Genomic DNA, 23780 nt, shown 5'->3' on the forward strand with positions numbered 1-23780 from the left:
TTGGACTCCCCGGCTTACACTCTGAGCCATCAGTCATTTACAACAGCTCCCTTAACTCTCCCCAATGTAGGCTCCGCTGCCACAGTCAGCTGCGGACTCTGGTTTCCAGCATCCTGTTATAGCACACCAGACCTGACTCTTTAGCGCAGTCCAGCCTTGGCTGCTTCTCTGAGTTAATAAGTTCGTTTGGCGTCAGCACCAGTTCCCTCAAGGGGTTTAATAAATTGAAAGCCTCCATGTGAAATGCAAGTTACGCCCATTATGTCAGGGGAATGTACTTCCAAGTGTATTTAGGATTATATCTCCAGCAGTTAAATCAAACATGGGCAGACTTTCTGGAAATAGGTGTAATGCTTCAAACCAACTTTGGAGCCACAATTATCTAAATGGCTTTTAACCAGCAGTCTGCCAAAATTGCATCAACACAGAAGCACTTTCATCAGAGGGGATTATGCGTTGAATGATCTACTTGTCACATGGGGGCTTTTCTGCCAGCGATACAACCCCAAAATAGCCCCCTGCAATTTTCTCGGAGAATTATCTATCGGAAAAGAAATGTCTCCACTTTATCCTAAAGTTTGCAGCTTGGGATGCAGGAGAAATTTGGTTTAGTTTGGATTTTAATGCAAACCTACCAAATGCTAGGACAATATGCAAACTGAAACACGGCTATCTTGCAAAATTTCGTGCTGCTCCAAATATTACGACACAGTTCTCCAACCAAATAATGCGTACAACGATGTGCATATTGGAGGGGGGGGGAATATAAAAATGCATACATTCGTGAAAGTAGCATATAAGAATGCCATTATATTACAGGAAATTGCATGCAAAAAAATGTGTAGCAAGCAAAATGACAAACAAAAATGTGTATATTGGGAGAAATTTGCACTACGGTGCTTACAAGTTTTCATGAGGACTTTAAAAGAAATATTGCAAAGCCATGCAGAAATGTAGAGAACTTAAGACTGGGGAAAAATGAGAAAGTGCAAGAAACCAAAAGCTGACATATCCATCCCTCCCTGATTACAACACAGTGATATTGCTCATTTTGTAATGCTAGACCAGCCTTCCACCAAGCTTGTGGCCTTCAGATGTTTAGGGCTACAGCTCCCATAATCCTTGACTATTGACCACCTTACCTGAGACTGTAAATCCAAAAGAACCGGAGGGCACAAGGTTGGGAAAGGCTGCACCGGACATTACTCTAGGAGGGAGTCCCGTGCTTTCAGCATCTTCCAGCATGCCTAGCTTTGACCTCACTGTTGTGTGAAGGTTAATTTTGTGGGTGCCCCTACATTGCTCAAGTCATAGGCAAAGCTTCCACCCGCATGATCACAACAGATTGCCTGGTTATGAACCACAGATTATTTGGATATTTCATGGCCTCATTTGTAGATCTCTTCCCTTAACCCTAGTGCTTTGTATCTTGCGAATGCTGAGAAGACCACAGCTCTTGGTATCAGGGCTGTAAGCCAAATGACCTCTTCCTCCTCCCTTTATAGTTCACTTAGTTTTAATCAACCACTTTGCAGCACCATATTCCCCAGGCTTCTTATCAATTTTGTTAGACTTTTAGTTAAAGGCCACCTCTCCTACGCAATTGATTTCCCCCCACCGGTCCTTGGCAAGGTTGTTTGGGGTTGATTTTTCACTGTATATATACAGCAAGTGATCGATTGCATTTAAATAAGGCAAAATTAATCTATATCTCTTGGTATGTATATTCATGGACTCCAAAGAGATCTTTCGCAGCTCGATTCATAGACTCTCTTTTTCCCCATAAACGTTACATTTCGATGTAATTTTGTTCAGGGACTGGAGGAATTGTTAAATAAGACCTTCCAGAAAAGCTCAGTTAGTAGGGAGGTCTTGTAGTGAACTTAAATGGATGCTCACCACTCCAGATTCACATGAAGAAGCCAGTTTACGTCTGGTTTACCATGGGTCAATCAGGTATCACTGCTAACATTGATTGGTGCCTTCTGTGCATGAATAACATGGAGGCTCAACAGTGGTCAGTCCATGGTAGATATGCTGTCCATGTTTCTCTAATAATATTTGCTTCCATGGCTATTGTTTGGGTGTTGACTTTGCTGCTGGCTGCATATGTGATTGCAACTGCTTTATATCACTGTTGGCCGTGGTAGAGTGACCACCAAGAAATCCAGGATCTTTGGATAGACATGCCCAGGTGCCAATCATTGTTACAAGGAAAGACCATCTTCCATATTTTTTTGTCTTTTCAATTTATTATGACAGTAGAACACCGGAAGCAAAATAGCATCAAAGCATAAACCAGAGGACCTCTAATTCCCAGCCCCACCGATTAATATTTGTCTTCGCCAACTAAATCGAGTTTACATTTTTCTAGATAAATCATGGCAGATCAGAAGTTAAGGATGCTATGGGTTTACTAAGTGGATAAGCCAGTAATGCAAAAACAAATCACAGACTGTTAGCAAAATGGTAGCCTTGGCCAACTGGACAGGATCTTGAACCAGGATGAACCAGAGATTCACCAGCTCTCTACCATCCAGCAAAGAAAAAAAGGGGGGGACACTTCAGAGACATGGGTACTCTGTAAAATAAATAAATAAAAGTTAAACTGCAACCCTGGTTTAAATTAAGCTGGTTAAAAGCTATTGGCACCTAGTGCTTTTTTGGGGGGCAGGGGTACACATACCCCTAAATTTTGTGAATCTAAGTTTGGCCTCATTGTGGGGCAGTATTTCAATATGAGTAGGAAAATGAGAGTACCCCTAAATATTTGGGGGGGAGCACCCGTGATGGGGTGAGCTCCCGTTGCTTGGTCCCAGCTCCTGCCAACCTAGCAGTTCGAAAGCATGTCAAAGTGCAAGTAGATAAATAGGTACCGTTACAGCAGGAAGGTAAACGGCGTTTCCGTGTGCTGCTCTGGTTCGCCATGACCTGGAAGCTGTACGCCGGCTCCTTCGGCCAATAGAGCAAGATGAGCGCCGCAACCCCAGAGTCGGTCACGACTGGACCTAGTGGTCAGGGGTCCCTTTACCTTTACCTTTTACTGTTGGCACCAATAGGATTTAAGCAGCCAGTGTACATATTGGCAGCTGAAAGCTTGATTAATCTACTACTGTATAAACTGGGGAAATTCACCATCCCTGATTTCAGCTATAATTGGAATGTACGTGGGGATCAAGATAGTGTGGGGCATTTGCTTTGGTGGATAAGGGAACTGCAGAATGACAATTGGAAAGGCGGCACAAAATAGAAAATTTAAATGTTTGCATTACTATACAGATTAGCTGCGGTATTTTGAATTAGTGCATTTTCTTATCCAATCAGCTGATCTGCACAAATACCAGTATGTTTTCCATCATACCAGTTTGATGTTACCCATCTAGAGGTTTTCTAACCATCAAGCGTGTGTGTGTGTGATAAATAAGATAAATAAATAAATAACAGAGTACAAAACCCAATCTTACTAGTTAATTGGAAAACCATTTAAAATGCATCACCTAAGGCAACAGCCAAAGAACCAGAACTAGCCCTGCGCAAAGAGGGTTTGGAGTGCTCTGCAAGCAAACATTCTGTTTTAGTGACACTGACTCCAACATGAAATACTATCTCGTGGGGAAGCATTTCTGATTAAAAACCAATTTTAAAGCTCTCATTTTTAATCCGTGGTTAATGAAATCACCGGCCCGCCGCCACAATTAATCAAATAATAGTAATCTGCGTTATGGATCATATTTCAAGTAGCCCTCAGGGAAACTTTGCATCAGCACAAGGATTCCTCTTTGCACAAGGGAATGTTCTCCCTCCCCTTTCCCCTCACATGCCCCCTACAGCTGCTCTGTGGGAGGGTGCTGCGCATGTGCAGTGGCAGAGCTTCATTAACCGGCACCAGGGGCAGAGAGCAGGCGGGGGCGGGGCTGGCGCACGTTCTGGGGGCGTGGCGCGCCGCCCATATGGGCGTGGTGTGCGTTCTGGGGACGGGGACTGCCACCTGTGGGGCGGGGGTGGGGTGCCCAGCACGGGCGGGGGCAGCCGCGATGGCGCCCTCGGGATCGCGCTGCTCGGGGCGGAGCACCCCTATCACCCCTCCCTTCCTACGCCTCTGCACATGTGTGGGGTGGGGAGTAGGGAAAGTCCCATTGTGCAAGCAGAACTCGGTCCATTTCAAACATAGGTCCATCTAGCGCAGTATTGTCTACATTGACCGGAATTGGCTCACCTGGGCTTCAGACAGAGGTCTCTCCTAGCCTTACTCAGAGATGGTGGAAACTAACCTGGCACCTTCCGCATTCAAATCAGATGCTCTCCCTACTGAGCTAAGACCCTAAGTACCAAATATTACAGATTAAAAAAATTCAGTACCTTAGAGACCAACTAAGTTTGTTCTAGGTATAAGCTTTCATGTGCATGCACACTTCTTCAGATACACTAAAACAGATACACTTCTTCAGATACCGGTACTCTGAAACAATTAGTCCTACAGGAAAAAGCAAGGGATAGTATGCAGATGACCAAAAAAAACTTTAGCCTGTGTAATGAGGCAAGAATCCAATATCTCTATTCAGACCAGGTCTCTCCATAGTTTTCAGTTTAGTAATAAGTTGTAATTCAACAACTTCTCTTTCAAGTCTATTTCTGAAATTCTTTTGTAATAAGACAGCTGCTTTGAGATCTTGTATTGAATGTTATGGGAGATTGAAGTGCTCCTACTGGTTTCTCTGTCTTTTGATTCCTGGTGTCAGATTTATGTCCATTTATCCTTTGGCGTAGGGTTTGGCCTGTTTGTCCAATATAGAGAGCTGAAGGGCACTACTGGCATTTGATGGCATACACCATGTTAGAAGATGAGCAATTAAATAGGCCTGAGATGGTATGTTTGATGTTGTTGGGGCCAGTAATGGTGTTGTCTGGGTGTATATGGTAGCAAAATTAGCATCTGGGTTTATTGCAGGCTCTGGTACCAGTGTCCATGTTAAATCTGCCAACTTAGTTCCTGGATCTGCACACTGGAAGATGTAGGCACTAATGGTGTTCTTAGGGCGAAATTAGATGTGAGGATTCAGCCATATCCATATATCTGTTCAGCAGAAAGTGGTACCTTGCAAGATGAATGCCCTGCAAGACGAATTTTTCGCAAGACGAATGCGTCTTGCGATCTGATGGTGACTCGCAAGACGAATTCGTTTTGTGAAAAATTCATCTTGCAAATTGCGGTTTCCCATAGGAATGCATTGAAATTTAATTAATGCGTTCCTATGGGCAAAAAAAGAAATTTCAATGCATTCCTATAGGAAATCGTGATTTGCAAGACGAATTTTTCGCAGAACGAATTAAATTCGTCTTGCGAGGCACCGCTGTATTTCATTTTTAAACATGTAATGGAACATGTAGGTCCATTGCTCCAAACATTTAATTATTTATTTTTTTGTATATGTGTGTGTGTGTAATATATATATTTAAAAATGAAATACATATATATATATATAAGGATTTTTTTGTGTTACAAAACAGATGGACAGGGAAAGGTACATCTATCATCTCCACTTTCAATTCATAGTTTCCCCCTATCTTTCCCCCCTCTCTTTGCCCCCAACCACAAGATGTCTATGATAAAAGCGTCTCTCGCTAAATGTAGATGTTCCAAGCATTTTAACCTCCCCACTCCCACCCCAACTCAGCTCACTTTAGTAAGAGAAACCAACCAAACATTAGGAAGAACTTTCTGACAGTCAGAGCTGTTCTACAGTGGAGTGGGACTACCTTGGAAGGTGGTGGACTCTCAACTGGAGGTCTTTAAAGAGAAGTTAGATGACCATCTGTCAGGGATTCTTTAGCTATGATTCCTGCATGGCAGGGGATTGGACTCCATGACCCTTGGCAGGGGCAGACTTTGGCAATTTTTCTTAGTGTGGCATCCTGTTTGAGGCCAAAATTTGACACCCCAAAAGGAACTTCTCAATTATGGATCTTCTCAACTTTGGGCTCCCTCAGCTCAGTGCCCTATGCGGGGGAAACTGCCTGCACTGCCCTAAATCTGACAAGGGATCCTTGGGATCCCTTCCAGCTCTACGATTCAATGATTCAATGAGTAGAGTGGTACCTTGGTTTACGAACTTAATCCATTCTGGAAGTCCGTTCTTAAACCAAAACCGTTCTTAAACCGAGGTGCGCTTTCCCTAATGAGGCCTCCCGCCGCCTCTACCCTTCCACCATTTGGTTCTTAGACCGAGGTAAAGTTCTCAAACCAAGACACTATTTCTGGTTTTGCGGAGTTTATAAACCAAATAGTTCTTAAACCGGACTGTTCTTAAACCGAGGTACAGTGGTACCTTGGGTTAAGAATTTAATTCGTTCCGGAGGTCCATTCTTAACCTGAAACTGTTCTTAACTTGAGGTACCACTTTAGCTAATGGGGCCTCCTGCTGCTGCTGTGCCACTGGAGCACGATTTCTGTTCTCATCCTGAAGCAAAGTTCTTAACCCGAGGTACTATTTCTGGGTTAATGGAGTCTGTAACCTGAAATGTCTGTAACCTGAAGCGTCTGTAATCTGAGGTACCACTGTACCACTGTATTGAAGCAAGGCAAGGAAAGTACAAAGCAACAGCGAGCAGTGAGGGAAGAAAGCAGAGGGGGGTCTCACTTGCCTTGCCTGCAGGATCCACTTAATGTAAAGCATAGGCAGGCACAGGCACACACACACACACACACACACACACACACACACACCAACTCTCACTTGATACATGAATGAAGCAGATACAGGAATAAATGCACATGTGCCCATCACATCTACTTTGGTCCCTAACAGTTACTTAATGATTATCTAGGCTCTTAGGCTGCTATCTCCAAATCACTTAAGCTTGCTTAAGCTTGACAATGGGACAAAAGTGGATCCTGTGAAGTATACTGCATTAAGAAGTCTGTATGATCGCTCTATAAGGAGCTAACTCAGACTGATACTTCTTATCCACCAACAGCCATGTAAGTGAGGTGCACAGGATTGCAGTCTTAATTCTTAATTCATGGACTCCTCTTCCTATGTTAGACAATCTAGAATATCCCATGAGTGTGGGGCTTCCATATAACAAAATCCCAGACAATGCTATTTACAAGTTGCTTGCAAGCAGGCTCATATTAGTTGTGCCTAGAGAATGCCATTGGCAGCTAAAGGGAGAAAAAATGCTTTCCTTTACCTGTGGAACGACATCCAGTGCTTTTGCGTTCTCCATCGCTTCTCCTTATTTCAGCAGTTTCCCACAAGAGTCCATTCTGTTGTTTATTTATGAAGAACACTTGCTTTCCCACAGTACAGCTTTTCCCTTTTCCCAGTCCGCTTCTCAGAAGTTCTCGACCAGAACAATTATTAATTAATTGACCATTTCTTCCTCGTATGTGCTCATATCTCAACGAGAAAGGGAAGTTACCCAGAGGGCTTCTGGTAAATAGCTATGAAGGGAGGGGAGGACGAAGCTTGTTTGCTTTATTTCTGGTTTCCCTTTTTGTTACTTCCTTTTAGTGGATATATCGGAGACATCATCTATTAATACACCCAGTTTTATTTGAAAGCAGTGCCTGTTGGTTGCTGGAGCAACATCTGAGTAGGGAGAGCTGTAATCTATGGGTTTGCTCAGCTCTCCAAGCACAGGTACAGGTCTAGGAGTGATCAGTTTCATAAGAAAGTTAGCACAGCATTTAAGCAGCAAAGATTTCACAGCTGTAGCACTCTGGGGTGGTATCCAACTAACTTATTTCATCAGTGCAATGATATTTTATCCAGGATTTTGAAAGATATGCAAGGAGTAAGAAATTGTAACAACAATACACAATGAACACCCCACAATTCCCACCCGTCGTGGGTGGTACCACTGTATTCAAATCTTACAGAAATGTTACAGTTGTTTTCCAGCTGTGGAGAAGCCATGTAGCCGAAATCACCAGGGGAAGGCATGCGTCTATTGTGGGTGGCTATCTTGCTCCATCTCCCACGTGGCAGCTCTTTAGATATTGGAAGATGGCTATTGTATCTTCCAGGGAGTCCTTTAAGGCAGTTCACCACTACCACCTGAGGTCAAAAAAACACAGTACTCCTAGTTACCAGCTCAGTCTCGTAGGGTTGTTGTGAGTCTAAAATGAATGGTGCAGAGGGAACATTGAAAGGGAAACATAAAAAAAAAATTTCTGTTCATCAGGATACTCTACTCTGGGAATGCAGTGTGTGGAACACAATGCTTTGATTTTTCCAGAGCAGCGAAAAAAAGCTTGAGCTGGGTTTCCCCAAAGGGCAGTCTTGGATTTTTTTTTCCTAAGGGCTTTATGTGTGTGCTTCTCCTGCTCAACCTGTATTTGCTGTACCTAAAAACAGCATTACGTGTTGGCTGCTGAGGATCTTCATTTACTTCCTCATTCCTAACCTGAACTTCATCTGTTGCCATAGGCAGTGCCTTCTGTTTTGATCAAAGGGGAAGGCACCCTCTGTCATGGGTGCTCCCCAGCCAAAGGAATGCAGATAGTTAACTCTTTATTGTCAAAAGCAGACAGCTACAGTAGTTTCTACAGCTCCGAACACCCATGCACACCGGTCTAGCATCCAGGAGCTAGTTCCTGGTCTGCCCTCTATGGAGCAGTTGCAGCAACAGGGGGCTGCTCTCCTTCCACCAGTTTATGTACCTCCCCCTGATGGACTGCTCACACACATGTGCGGAAGCTGACTCTGTTCTTCCCTCTTCAATCCCCTCCTGGTTCTGGAAGACAGGGATGCAGGAGGGGGTAGGGAAGCACCTGGCCCCTCACTTGCACGGCCTGCCTCTTCCTCCTCTTCTTCCGACCCATCCTCTGCTCCACACTCCAGCTCTGAAGCTTCCCCTGCCTCTGTTTCTTGCCTCCTGGCTGGTACAGGTCTCCACAAATCACTGGCCCCCTCTCCTGGGTCAGACTCCAACCCCCCTGCCCCCACTTGTCAGTGTCCTTCCAGTCCCTGACACTCATGCACAGCTAAGGCTGAAGAAGGGAAGACATTCAAGAGGGGGTTATATTTGACATCTTTTCTATAACAGTCAAGGTTTAATGTCTTGCAGCACAAGCCAAACCCAAGATCCGTTCAAGTCAATGTAGAATCATAGAATCATAGAGTTGGAAGAGACCACAAGGGCCATCCAGTCCAACCCCCCTGCCGAGCAGGAAACACCATCAAAGCATTCTTGACATATGCCTGTCAAGCCTCTGCTTAAAGACCTCCAAAGAAGGAGACTCCACTACACTCTTTGGCAGCAAATTCCACTGCCAAACAGCTCTTACTGTCAGGAAGTTCTTCCTAATGTTTAGGTGGAATCTTCTTTCTTGTAGCTTGAATCCATTGCTCCGTGTCCGCTTCTCTGGAGCACCAGAAAACAATCTTTCTCCCTCCTCCATATGACATCCTTTCATATATTTGAACATGGCTATCATATCACCCCTTAACCTTCTCTTCTCCAGGCTAAACATACCCAGCTCCCTAAGCCATTCCTCATAAGGCATCGTTTCCAGGCCTTTGACCATTTTGGTTGCCCTCTTCTGGACACGTTCCAGCTTGTCAGTATCCTTCTTGAACTGTGGTGCCCAGAACTGGACACAGTACTCCAGGTGAGGTCTGACCAGAGCAGAATACAGTGGTACTATTACTTCCCTTGATCTAGATGTTATACTCCTATTGATGCAGCCCAGAATTGCATTGGCTTTTTTAGCTGCTGCATCACACTGTTGACTCATGTCAAGTTTGTGGTCTACCAAGACTCCTCGATCCTTTTCACATGTACTGCTCTCAAGCCAGGTGTCACCCATCCTGTATTTGTGCCTTTCATTTTTTTTGCCCAAGTGTAGTACCTTACATTTCTCCTTGTTAAAATTCATCTTGTTTGCTTTGGCCCAGTTGTCTAATCTGTTAAGGTCATTTTGAAGTGTGATGTAGATTCTGGCAGATGTAGATTCTGCCAGCTTCCTAAACTTACTGTAGTATTGCAACGTTCACCTGTAGATTGCATCGTTCATATATTTATCAATTATATTTTGTTGTTCTCCAGTAGGGCAAATTGTTCCACCAGCAGCCATCACCTGCCTTGTCTCTTTCTTTACAACCAGTCCATTGGGTGATACTGGTGGTCAGACGTCCCCTCCTTCATGTCAGTCTTGCTCTTGCAGACCTCAACAGGGAGAATGGGGACAAAACCAGGAATAGCTGGCTCCGCTACTTCTGAGTTCCCTGCCTTCTGCCCTACCATTCCCAATGGCCATCACCCCCACTGCTTGTTCTCCATGTAAAAAGAGGACTCTTTCTTTCTATGCTTCCGTAGAACTGGTGGTTACTGTTGATTACAAAATGCTTGCTTGAAATAGCATTGATAGCTGGTGGCTACTAACTTTAGTATGCACCCAGTTTGCTTGGGTGAGTGCTGGAAAAGAAGAGATGAACTGTCGCCAGACTTCAGTCCAAGCAAATACACCTGGGAGGTGGTTGTTATGAGAGACACCCCACAGCAGAAATGAGCTGAAGGGTTATGTGTGGAGTTGCCCTACTAGAAAGAGCAATCCTAATTTCAGAGGCATGTCATGTGACTCTTTCCCACACTACCACCTCCTCTAGGCCAGTGTTTCTCAACCTTTTTTGGGCCACGGCACACTTGTTCCGTGAAAAAAATCACGAGGCACACCACCATTAAAAAAGTTAAAAAATTTAACTCTGTGCCGCCCTATATTATAATTATGACTGTAAGAAACACTTGCCAAATATTGCTTTCCGGCGGGTCAGTGTTGCATATTGGCGGCCGCCAGGCTCGTTTGCACTGAGCTTTGGGAAAGAGGAGGAGAAATATTGCTTTCTGGCGGGTCAGTGTTGTGTATTGGCGGCCTCCAGGCTCGTTTGCATTGAGCTTTGGGAAAGAGGAGGAGAAATATTGCTTTCTGGCGGGTCAGTGTTGTGTATTGGCGGCCTCCAGGCTCGTTTGCATTGAGCTTTGGGAAAGAGGAGGAGAAATATTGCTTTCCGGCGGGTCAGCGTTGTTTATTGGCGGCCGCCAGGCACGTGACAATGCAAATCGCCCTTCTCGTCGCCGCACGTCGCGGCACACCAGCCAGCGTCTCGCGGCACACTAGTGTGCCGCGGAACAGTGGTTGAGAAACGCTGCTCTAGGCATCATTTATGCAAACAGCCAAAAAAGGGGGGTGGGGGGAAGGTTTGGAGGAGAGAGAGGTGCCTGGTCTGTTTTATTTTTTGTTTCCTGGTTCCAGTGAGGAAAAACAAAGCTCAGCTAACAAGGATCAGATGGGGAGCCTACATGTACTGAAGCAAATACATATTGCACTTGGAGGGGGGGAGAGAGAAAATCCATCAGTCAGTCCTGGCTAATAGGTACTTGCTGCGATGCAGGATACCAGTTCAGTGACACTGTGGGTCTCCAAGGACAGCAATATCACAAGGAAGGCTGGCAATGGACCACGCACCAAATAAAGCAGAGATTTTGCATTGAACTGCAGCACACAAAGAAGTGGAAAGCAATACATTTAGCAGTTATGGATCTCCAGGGCAGGATAAAGAGGCAGGTCAAGAAACATTTACAGGAGGAGAGAGTGTGAAGGGCGGCGGGAACATCCTCCCACTCTTTGGGTTTGCTGTACTTAAATGCCACAGTTCAGCAGCCTAGCTCCAAACGGGGTAATCATTGGCCCAGATCTCTTCACTCAGATCTCGGCTTTACCACTTCAGAATGCAGGTTGGGGGTCACACTATTGGATTTCATCTCTATACAAAAGTAAATAGGAAGCTGACATGTCAGGAAGAACCTTTGTTCTCCTTTTTTATTTTTTTAGGGGCGAGGTTTTGACTTTAGTGGAGGAGCAAGCATTCAATCACTTTGCCACCAAAGTCACAAAGTAGGGTGGCCACTTATGCATTGCTTTTAAAAAAGAAAAGTATGCAGATTTGCATAAAATATGCATCTCACCATTTATATGTCTAGCTGCAAATTTAGAAACAAATGGAAATGCAGTCTCTCTTATCATAATGGGAAAGACTGTACAGTAGTTGGCTTGTTCTCCAGCTGCAGCTACAAATATCCATGGCATCTCTTCTTATTGTTTTTTGTCTTTAAACCAGCCCTGGACCAGGTGGCCCTTCTGAGAGAATAGTCTTTGAAACATACAACTGCCCTCTGTCAGCCCTTCGAGTAGAGGACAGCCCTCTGTAAAGAAGAGCATATGGACAACCTACAGATGGGCTATATTCAGATTAGCAAGCCACAAGTTGTGAAGGTCTACTGGAGTGGGGTAGGGCATGGAGAAGCACTTTCCACCCAATGGCTGGATTTGAATCCAGCCAACCTTTTGAGGGCCGCATTCCAAGATTGGGAAGGGCAGGGGGGGGGAATGAATCATTCTCCCATCTATCAGTTCCATTCATTCATTCATCCATACATGCAACATTCCAGGCAAATCAAAGCAGCAATCAGAACATAGACCATGTTCTACATTAGACGTGGCAGCTCTAGCCAGTATGGCCATTGGTCATGAATGATGGGAACCGCAGTCTCACAACATCAGGAGGCCCACAGGCTCCCCATTTCTGCCCTAGAAAGTGTATGCACATTTATCTGGAAACGCATTAATTGAATTTCAATGCATTCCTATGGGAAACCGCGATTCGCTAGACGAATTTTTCGTAAAACGCATTCGTCCAGCGAGGCAAGCTCTGCTCGAAAAATCCTTTCGTTAAGCAGAAATTTTGTTAAGCAGGGCATTCGTTAAGCGAGGCACCACTGTAATGGAAATATATGCTACTGCTAAACAGGGTGACAAAAGGATGAATGAATGGTGTGTGTGTGTTTGTGTGTGTGACCGTATTTTGCATTACAGCTTGAGGATGAATTAGAGGGATTTTATTGTGCATCATGTTTAAATAAAGGGGGGGGAGAACCTGGCATTTAATTATTTAAGTTACAGTTAGGTAGCCGTGTTGGTCTGCCGTAGTCAAAACAAAATTAAAAAATTGCTTCCAGTAGCACCTTAGAGACCAACTAAGTTTGTCATTGGTACGAAAGCTCATACCAATGACAAATTTGGTTGGTCTCTTAGGTGCTACTGAAAGCAATTTTTTTATTTTGTTTTCACTACAGCAGACCAACACGGCTACCTATTTTGTTAATTATTTAAATTATTGTGTGTTGTTTAAATGTAGAATAAACTTTTGGCAGAGCTCGTGAGAATGAATATGGAAAGCCAATAGAGACATCTAGTGGACAAGGCATTCCATACCATTTAAGATAATAAAAAAATTCACTCAGGATGGCCACTTTTTAAATAATAAAAAATAGGAATCCTGTTACTTTAAGGTTGCAGTGCTAAAGATAATCACCAGTGCTTCACAGCATAACCCTAACCATGAATAAAGTTGCACTGGCTTCAGTGGGAATTACTCCCAGGCATGTGTTCATCAATATTTTTGCAAGTTCAGATTTTTTTTTCTCCCCTTTTAACACTGTGGCATGGCAAGGTGCAGTTTCTGAAATTCCCTCCAGTATAGAGCTGGGGAGCCTGTGGACTCCAATGCCCAGCAGTCCCCAGACAACATGGCTCAGTGGTCAGGGACCCAGGCTTTTTAAAGGCTCTCTCTCAGCTCTCCTTGGAGGGAGTGACCTCAGGCTTTTTCTAACCAATGAGAGCCAGAATTAGTTTGCCATGCAGGCCAAGTATCCCAGGTGGGCATTCTAAGTACCCCTTTGTATTTGGATAGAACTGGAAGGAGACACCCTGGCTTAGAGAAGCGTTAGGGTCAGGAGACCAGGGTCCAGTGTGACAAGCAGTACTTTATCACCGGAGGCAATGCAACCCAATTCTTTCAGCAAAATCAGATTTCCGTTTTCCTACTGCAGGTAAGTCTGCCATTTCCCCTTCTGTCTGTTCATTCAAGAAGCCCAAGATGTCACCAAGTTGAATTGTAGAGTTGGAAGGGATACAAAGAGCCATGTAGTCCAACCCCCTTGAGTGCAGGAATCATAGCTACCCCCAAATTATTTTTTCCCCTTTCATTCATTTTTTGCTTTCAAACCTAAGCCTATATTTTTATCTACTTAGTTGGTCTGTACCATTATTATTATTATTATTGTTGCTGTTGTTATTATTATTATTATTATTATTATTATTATTATTTCATTTGTTGAGACATTAGTGTTACATTAGGAAGATAATAATTAGGAATAATTAGGAAGCAGAATTTCTAAGCATTTGCGCAATATAAGCCTTACCCCGAAAATAAGACATAGTGATAGGCGCAGTTCTGGAGGGCGCCAAGAAAGAGACGAGACTGGATGCATAATAAAAAATAAGACATCCCCTGAAAATAAGCCATAGTGTGTCTTCTTGAGGAAAAATAAATATAAGACAGTGTCTTATTTTTGGGGAAACACGGTATGTGCAATGTCTCTTTTTTCAAGTTACATTTTCTACAGATCAGTTTCATTTGTCGAGACGTTAGTGTTACATTAGGAAGAAAAGAGGGGAAGAGGTGGAGGGGGGAATTGTGAGTGGGGTGGAGTCAGGTGGCAATGTTTCTATTTTACTTAATGTATGTGTGGGGTTTTGTGTCAGCGTCGCTTGTGTGGGTTCTCTTTACTATTCGCTTGTGTTCCTTTGGTGGTGAGAGAGGTTGGGTTTGGCCTAGGATGTGGTTGGTCATCTTTGATTGACTGTAGTGAACTTTGTTTTCTTGTGTGAGTGGGGTGGGTGGTGTCACGGTCCGGTTGGCGGGCGGTTGAAGCCCTGACTGAGGACGTCAGGACCAGAGGCAAGATGGTGATGTAGAAGCAGGAACAGGTGCAGGGCTGAGGGTCCAGCAGCAGGCAGTCGCAGGGTCAAGGAGCAAGGCAGAGGCGAAGGTCTGGGAGTCAAGGAGCAAGGCGTCGGCAAGGCAAAGGTCCAAGGAGCAAGGAGCAAGGCGTAGGCAAGGCAAGGGTCGAGGATCAAGACATCGGCAAGGCAAGGGTCCAAGGAGCGAGAGGTCAGAGGCAACCAGGGAAGGATAGCATTGATGTGGCAAAGAGCTGAAGGGAAATGCTGAGCTTTTATCCCTCCCAGCTCCTGCCACCAGGCTCTCCAGCACAAGCTGAGGTCTTCACCTGAGTGGCCACTCCTTGCTTCTCCAGCACAAGCTGAGGCAGGCCCCAGTCCTGCAAAGCACTACAGGCCCCAGAGCCTGACTCCTGCCCATACTCCTGACAGGTGGGTGTTTTTTAATCAGGTTAGCCATATTGATTCGTATGCTGTTGGTGGATTCTTGTCATTGTCTTGTTGGGCTATGTATGTGACAAAGGGGAACCATGCCGGGGTGAAGTCATCTTCTTCTATTTGTCACCATGTCAGTTTCAGTTTATTGGTTAGTTTTTCTAATAAGGTTGTTTCCCATACAGTGGTCCCTCGACTTACGATTTTAATCTGTTCTGAAGGCACATTCATATGTTGAAACGTTTGTAAGTAGAAACAATGTTTCCCATAGGAATGCATTGGAAACGGATTAATTCATTCCGGGGCCTTTAAAAAGGCACTTTAAAGGCAGGCAGGAGGCCCGCGAGGGGCAGCGAGCACGGGGCTGCAGAAGGCTGGCTGAGCAGCGGCGGCAGCGAGGGCCCGATCCAGCCATAGGGCCGATGTGCAGGTAGTGCAGGCGGGAGGCTGGCGGAGGCGGAGGCGGCGAGGTAGCGCGGGCGGCGGGAGGCCGGCAGGAGGCTTGCGCCAGAGGCGGCGAGGTAGCATGGGCGGCGGGAGGCTGGAGGAGGAGAAGCTGGCAAGGGCCCGATCCCACGGGAGGCTGGCAGCGGAGGCAGCGAGGTAGCATGGGCGGTGGGAAGCCGGCGGCGGCAGTGGAGCCGGCGAGGGCCCAATCCCAAGCGAGGCCAGCAGATGCAGCGGCCGGGGCAGCGAGGCTGGCAGAAGGCCGGCAGAGCGGCGGCGGTGGTGAGGGCCCAATTGTAAGTCAAAGAAATTCGTAAGCGCACACCCATTTTTCCTCTTCATAACTGGAAAATTTGTATGTCAAGTCATTCGTATGTCAAGGTACCACTGTACTATTGGCTACCATTGGTCCATGCTTACTCCTGACAGGTCTCTCCAGTGTCTGGCTATGATGCTTCTGGCTGCTGAGAGTAGCTGTGTTATGAGCACTTTATGATGTGAGTGGGCATTATTATCTTAGAAGATATTTAGTTGGGCCAGTTCTGGGGTGACTTCTAATACTTGCTTAGTTATTTTGCATATTGCTTTTATGATTGCTGTCCAGAAGAGTTGGATTTGGGGGCATTCCCACCACATGTGGAAGTATGTGCCTGTGGAGGTGTACACTCTCCAGCATTTTGGTGAGGTTCCTGGGCATATTGGTGCTAGTTTCCATTGTGTTAGGTATCATCTGTGAGTTTCAGAGTGAGTTCTTTTCTTTTCACTGATATGGATTTAAAAGGAGATTTAGACCACATTCTGGTTCATTGGATGGGCTTAATCTCATAGCCTATGTTGTTTTTTTATCACGTCTAGGGGGTCTGTGGGATTTTGGAGTAGTATTTTATATATTGTGGATACCATCCCTTTGCCATGTCCCTTTGTTGTTAGGAGGAGGTTTTCGAAGGTTGTCAAGGGCCTAGTTGCTGCTGATTTTACTACTGGATTGTTTAAGAGGGCATGTAATTGATGATGTGTTAGCCAGGGGATTTGGGTGTCTCCTAGTTCATCTTGTATTTCTTGTGTTGATAAGGGTTTGTTGTTTTTGTAGAAGTCTGCTAGGCGGTATAAGCCTTTGGCCTGCCAGGTTTTTATCTGGAGGTTTTGTGCTGTGTGGTGGCATAGTGGGTGGTGTGCCAGGGGTATTAGTGGGGATGGGGCTGGGGACAGTTTACCTTCTTTTTCTTTCCATACTTTAAGCACGGGCTGTGTGTAATCCTGTTTGTTGTTGTAGGGATTTTCCTTAGTTTCTTTGTGAGGAAGGGGTATGCTGTGATGGGGGAGTTAGCTGGTCTGTAGAAATCCTTGCCTTCTCTGCCCCCTGTGTTTCTACTCTTGTGGATCTAATGCAGTGACTGTATTCTCCGTTCCCAGGACGTTGTCCTTTAAAATAACTGTGAAAGCCAGAAGATGGCACCAAACCCTTCTTTACTGTCATTAGAAGTGGTGTTAAAACTGATCTGACAGAGTAGGAGGGCAGAGTCTGAGATTTATACATTTAAAAGCACGGTGTCTTCAGATGATTGCAGACATTTAGGGATGGTGCCAAAGCTCCTTGGCAGAGTTCTTGCTTTGCATGAAGAAATGAACCCTCTGTAACAATAATTTCCATCAGCAAAGCATTCTAGACTATTAGCCAGCAGTTTGCCTAAAAATGAACTCATCAGCCAGAAGGAAACTATAAGTACATAAAAGGAGCCTTGCTGGCTCCAAGGAAGCATTAAAGGTAAAGCTCATAGAATCATAGAGTTGGAAGAGACCACAAAGGCCATCCAGCCCAACCCCCTGCCAAGCAGGAAACACCATCAAAGCATTCTTGACATATGGCTGTCAAGCCTCTGCTTAAAGACCTCCAAAGAAGGAGACTCCACCACACTCCCTGGCAACGAATTCCACTGCTGAACAGCTCTTACTGTCAGGAAGTTCCTCCTAATGTTTAGGTGGAATCTACTTTCTTGTAGCTTGAATCCATTGCTCCGTGTCCGCTTCTCTGGAGCAGCAGAAAACAACCTTTCTCCCTCCTCTATATGACATCCTTTTATATATTTGAACATGGCTGTCATAAAGGACAAATGTGGTAAGGACCTAACAGAAGCAGAAGACATCAAGAAGAGGTGGCAAGAATACACAGAGGAATTATACCAGAAAGATACGGAGGTCTCGTACACCCCAGGTAGTGTGGTTGCTGACCTTGAGCCAGACATCTTGGAGAGTGAAGTCAAATGGGCCTTAGAAAGCACTGCTAATAACAAGGCCAGTGGAAGTGATGGTATTCCAGCTGAACTATTTAAAATTTTAAAAGATGATGCTGTTAAGGTGCTACACCCAATATGCCAGCAAGTTTGGAAAACTCAGCAATGGCCAGAGGATTGGAGAAGATCAGTCTACATCCCAATTCCAAAGAAGGGCAGTGCCAAAGAATGCTGCAACTACCGCACAATTGCGCTCATTTCACACGCTAGCAAGGTTATGCTTAAAATTCTACAAGGCAGGCTTAGGCAGTATGTGGACCGAGAACTCCCAGAAGTGCAAGCTGGATTTCGAAAGGGCAGAGGAACCAGAGACCAAATAGCAAACATGCGCTGGATTATGGAGAAAGCTAGAGAGTTCCAGAAAAACGTCTACTTCTGCTTCATTGACTATGCAAAAGCCTTTGACTGTGTCGACCACAGCAAACTATGGCAAGTTCTTAAAGAAATGGGAGTGCCTGATCACCTCATCTGTCTCCTGAGAAATCTCTATGTGGGACAAGAAGCTACAGTTAGAACTGGATATAGAACAACTGATTGGTTCAAAATTGGGAAAGGAGTACGACAAGGTTGTATATTGTCTCCCTGCTTATTTAACTTATATGCAGAATTCATCATGCGAAAGGCTGGACTAGATGAATCCCAAGCCGGAATTAAGATTGCCGGAAGAAATATCAACAACCTCAGATATGCAGATGACACAACCTTGATGGCAGAAAGTGAGGAGGAATTAAAGAACCTTTTAATGAGGGTGAAAGAGGAGAGCGCAAAATATGGTCTGAAGCTCAACATCAAAAAATCCCAAGATCATGGCCACTGGTCCCATCACCTCCTGGCAAATAGAAGGGGAAGAAATGGAGGCAGTGAGAGATTTTGCTTTCTTGGGCTCCTTGATCACTGCAGATGGTGATAGGAGTCACGAAATTAAAAGACACCTGCTTCTTGGGAGAAAAGCAATGACAAACCTAGACAGCATCTTAAAAAGCAGAGACATCACCTTGCCGACAAAGGTCCATATAGTTAAAGCTATGGTTTTCCCAGTAGTGATGTATGGAAGTGAGAGCTGGACCATAAAGAAGGCTGATCGCCGAAGAATTGATGCTTTTGAATTACGGTGCTGGAGGAGACTCTTGAGAGTCCCATGGACTGCAAGAAGATCAAACCTATCCATTCTGAAGGAAATCAGCCCTGAGTGCTCACTGGAAGGACAGATTGTGAAGCTGAGGCTCCAATACTTTGGCCACCTCATGAGAAGAGAAGATTCCCTGGAAAAGACCCTGATGTTGGAAAAGATGGAGGGCACAAGGAGAAGAGGACGACAGAGGACGAGATGGTTGGACAGTGTTCTTGAAGCTACGAACATGAGTTTGACCAAACTGCGGGAGGCAGTGGAAGACAGGAGTGCCTGGCGTGCTATGGTCCATGGGGTCATGAAGAGTCGGACACGACTAAACGACTAAATAACAAATCATATCACCCCTTAACCTTCTCTTCTCCAGTCTAAACATACCCAGCTCCCTAAGCCATTCCTCATAAGACACAGTTTCCAGGCCTTTGACCGTTTTGGTTGCCCTCCTCTGGACACTTTCCAGCTTTTCAGTATCCTTCTTGAACTGTGGTGCCCAGAACTGGACACAGTACTCCAGGTAAGGTCTGACCAGAGCAGAATACAGTGGTACTATTACTTCCCTTGATCTAGATGCTATACTCCTATTGATGCAGCCCAGAATTGCATTGGCTTTTTTAGTTGCTGCATCACACTGTTGACTCATGTCAAGTTTGTGGTCTACCAAGACTCCTAGATCCTTTTCACTTGTATAGCTCTCAAGCCAGGTGTCACTCATCCTGTTATTTGTGCCTTTCATATTTTTTTTGCCCAAGTGTAGTACTTTACATTTCTCCCTGTTAAAATTCATCTTGTTTGCTTTAGCCCAGTTGTCTAATCTGTTAAGGTCATTTTGAAGTGTTATTCTGTCCTCTGGGGTACCGGTATTAGCCACCCCTTCCAATTTGGTGTCATCTGCAAACTTGTTCAGGATGCCCTCAAGCCCATCATCCAAGTCATTGATAAAGATGTTGAACAAGACTGGGCCCAAGACAGAACCCTGTGGCACCTCACTAGTCACTACTCTCCAGGATGAGGAGGAGCCATTGATGAGCACCCTTTGGGTTTGGTCAGCCAGCCAGTTACAAATCCATTGAATGGTAGCATTGTCTAGCCCACATTTTACCAGCTTCCTCAGTAGAATATCATGGGGCACCTTGTCAAAGGCCTTGCTGAAATCAAGATCTGCTACATCCACAGCATTCCCTTCATCTACCAGGCTTGTGACTCTGTCAAAAAATGAGATCAGATTAGTCTGACATGACCTATTTTTCAGAAACCCATGCTGACTTTTAGTGATCACAGTGTTTCTTTCTAGGTGCTCACAGACCATTTGCTTAATGATCTGCTCTAGAATCTTTCCTGGTATTGATGTCAGGCTGGCTGGGCGGTAATTGTTTGGGTCCTCCCTTTTTGAATATAGGGACATCATTTGCCCTCCTCCAGTCTGCTGGGACTTCGCCTGTTTTCCAGGAATTCTCAAAGATAACTGCCAGTGGTTCTGAAATCACCTCTGCCATTTCTTTTAATATTCTTGGATGTAGTTCATCTGGCCCTGGAGACTTGAATACATCTAAACTAGCCAAGTATTCTTGTACTACCTCCTTACTTATTCTGGGCTGTGTTTCCCCTGCTGAATCATCTGCTCCATATTCTTCAGGTCGGGCATTGTTTTCTTTTTTGGAGAAGACTGAGGCAAAGAAGGCATTGAGGAATTCTGCTCTTTCTCTGTCCCCTGTTCGCATTTCACCATCTTCTCCTCTAAGTGACCCCACTGTTTCCTTGTTCTTCCTTTTGCTACGGACATACCCATAGAAGCCCTTTTTGTTGCTTTTAACCTCTCTAGCAAGCTTGAGTTCATTCTGTGCTTTAGCTTTTCTGACTTTGTCTCTACACGTGCTGGCTATTTGTTTGAATTCCTGGTGGTTTCCCCCTTTTTCCATTTTTTGTACATATCCCTTTTAAATCTTAACTCAGTTAAAAGTTCTTTAGATAGCCACCCTGGCTTCTTTAGGCACCTTCCATGTTTCCGTCTCATTGGTATTGCCTCAAGTTGTACTTTTAATATCTCCCTTTTAACAAACTCCCAACCATCATGAACTCCCTTCCCTTTTAGTATTTCTGTCCATGGGATTTCACCTAGCATTTCCCTAAGTTTTCTGAAGTCGGCTTTCTTAAAATCTAGAATTTGAGTCTTAGTATGCTTGGTTGCTCCTTTCCACTGTATAATAAACTCCAGAAGAGCATGGTCACTCCCACCTAATGATCCTGCCACCATAGCTGCCAAGTTTTCCCTTTTCTCGCGAGGAAGCCTATTCAGCATAAGGGAAAATCCCTTTAAAAAACGGATAACTTGGCAGCTATGCCTGCCACTTCTACCCCACTAACCAGGTCATCACTATTGGTTAGGACCAGATCTAAAATGGCTGATCCTCTTGTTGCTTCTCCCACTTTCTGGACAATGAAGTTGTCTGCAAGGCCAGTGAGGAATCTGTTCGACCTTATGCTCTTGGCTGAGTTGGACATCCAACAAATATCAGGATAGTTGAAATCCCCCATTACTTCTATCTCACTTCCTTTTGAATTATTCCTCCTTATTATTCCTCCTGGAAATCTGGCAACCACTCACAGCCTTTTGGAATGAAAAAACAACAGTGAGGAGTGAATGTTGTCATAAATGTACTTTAAATGTAGATTAATTATACACCCAGAACCAGTAATTTTTCTTCTCAGCTATATTTGAATATTTTTCTCGGTTGTCATGTAATAGACTAATGACAGGCTTTTTAAAAAAAAAAGTGTACAGATTATCTTTCTGATCTGCAGAGGGCACCAAATAGTTTTGCAACAGAGACTTGGAGAAATGGGAATTGTAACTGTCAGTCAAAGAGGTACATGCTCTCCAATGGTCATTGTGAGGCACAGAAGATTAAGTAGGAGTGTTTTCCCCCCATTCATGAACGTATAAAACCCAATGCTCTTTTACTGTTTCTGCCCTCCTTCTCTCAGATGAATCAGGAAGAGATGCTGTGAAGTGCTTTTTAAATCTCCGCTCCAACCGCAGTCCCAGGACATGGGAGCATATCACAAGGACAGTCACTTTAAATACAACAGGTGAATCATAAAGGGGACTATTGTTGCCATGATTTCAACTTCCTTTCGTAAATTTCTGTACCATTTGCTGTTTCATCTGATTTCACTGAAAGAGGGGGCTTTTCTTCCCCCAGCAATGGCTTCGGCGGATTGAATGAAGAGGACTTTTCCCCAATCAAGTATTCCTTGATCTCATTCGATAAAGAGCACTAGAGCAATTCTGAATGATTCTCTCTTTTTACAGATGCTGTTTCCATAACCGCTTGCAAAGCTGAACGCCGTCTCTTAACGATGAACACGACGGTACGCTGGGCTCTAACTTTTCAGCCTGTGTTGGTTAATGCCACTGAAGAGCTCAATGATTCGGTCCTTCTCGGCAGCAGGAGCGACAATGGATTCTGCGAAAAGGTGTTCATTAAAGCTGAGGTCTTCTTGACCCTGGGGATCATCAGCCTTCTGGAGAACATCCTCGTCATCCTTGCCGTGATCAAAAACGGCAACCTGCATTCCCCCATGTACTTTTTCCTCTGTAGCCTGGCTGCAGCAGACATACTGGTGAGTATGTCCAATGCCCTGGAAACTATCATGATTGCCATCCTGAGCAATGGCTATCTCATCATGGAGGACCGCTTCATCCAACACATGGACAATGTCTTTGACTCAATGATCTGCATCTCTTTGGTTGCCTCCATATGCAACCTTTTGGTCATAGCCATCGACAGGTACATTACCATTTTCTATGCGCTCCGCTACCACAGCATCATGACCGTGAAGAAAGCCCTGGCTCTCATCGGGCTCATCTGGGTCGCCTGCATCTTTTGCGGCATCATGTTCATTGTCTACTACGAGAGCAAAACTGTCATTGTCTGCCTCATCACCATGTTCTTCACCATGCTTTTCCTCATGGCCTCGCTGTACGTCCACATGTTTCTGTTTGCGCGCCTGCACGTCAAGCGCATCGCAGCCCTCCCGGTGGATGGAGCCCCCCACCAGCGCACTTGTATGAAAGGGGCGGTCACAATCACTATTCTCCTCGGGGTCTTTGTCGTCTGCTGGGCTCCTTTCTTCCTCCATCTCATTCTGATCATCTCCTGCCCTACCAACCCACACTGTGTTTGCTACACCTCACATTTCAACACATACCTGGTCCTTATCATGTGCAACTCGGTCATCGATCCTCTCATTTATGCCTTCCGGAGCTTGGAGATGCGAAAGACCTTCAAGGAAATAGTTTGCTGCTGTTATGGCATGAGCTCAGGACACTGCATGCTCTGAGGTGGTGTCTATGAAGGCATTAGGTGGCTGGCTTTGAGGCAAAAATCCTAAACACTGTCTGAAAGTGTCATTGCTAAGAATGATAAAGGGGGAAGGCTTAAGGACTGAGGGTAACAGGGGAGAGCTATGATTTGCTTGCTGCTTGCCAACTTTCAGTTTTTAAAAAATGGCAAAAGAGTACATTAATGCTTACACTTATGCAGTAATCACAGAAGCAAAATTAGACCGTTCTGGAGAAGGGAGGGGAATCCCTTTGTTGCAGCACTTGAGAGGAACTGGTGTGAATTTCAGTATCCCGGCTCCTGTGCTTCTCACTGTTGCATATAATAAA

The 23780-nt window shown here is 44.9% G+C and overlaps 2 protein-coding genes across 4 annotated transcripts in view; one reads left to right on the forward strand and one right to left on the reverse strand.

The window, feature by feature from the left end:
• LOC118089204 (uncharacterized) overlaps nt 1-7347 on the reverse strand; it is an 85206-nt gene extending 77859 nt beyond the window's left edge. For all 3 annotated transcript variants that reach the window (XR_004693082.2, XR_004693083.2, XM_035123679.2), the window contains exon 1: nt 7192-7347. Coding sequence is in view for 1 of the 3 variants with exons in the window: in XM_035123679.2 (XP_034979570.2) it covers nt 7192-7227 (36 nt within the window). In the remaining 2 variants the exon portion in view is untranslated. The remainder of the gene's footprint in view (nt 1-7191) is intronic.
• A 15118-nt stretch (nt 7348-22465) lies between these two features.
• MC3R (melanocortin 3 receptor) lies at nt 22466-23449 on the forward strand. The gene has a single exon (XM_035123203.1). It carries the CDS (start codon nt 22466-22468, stop codon nt 23447-23449), a length of 984 nt encoding a protein of 327 aa, XP_034979094.1.
• Nucleotides 23450-23780: the final 331 nt, after the last annotated feature.

This window comes from Zootoca vivipara, chromosome 7 (genome assembly GCF_963506605.1).
Source record: "Zootoca vivipara chromosome 7, rZooViv1.1, whole genome shotgun sequence".
Taxonomy (NCBI): Eukaryota; Metazoa; Chordata; class Lepidosauria; order Squamata; family Lacertidae; genus Zootoca; species Zootoca vivipara.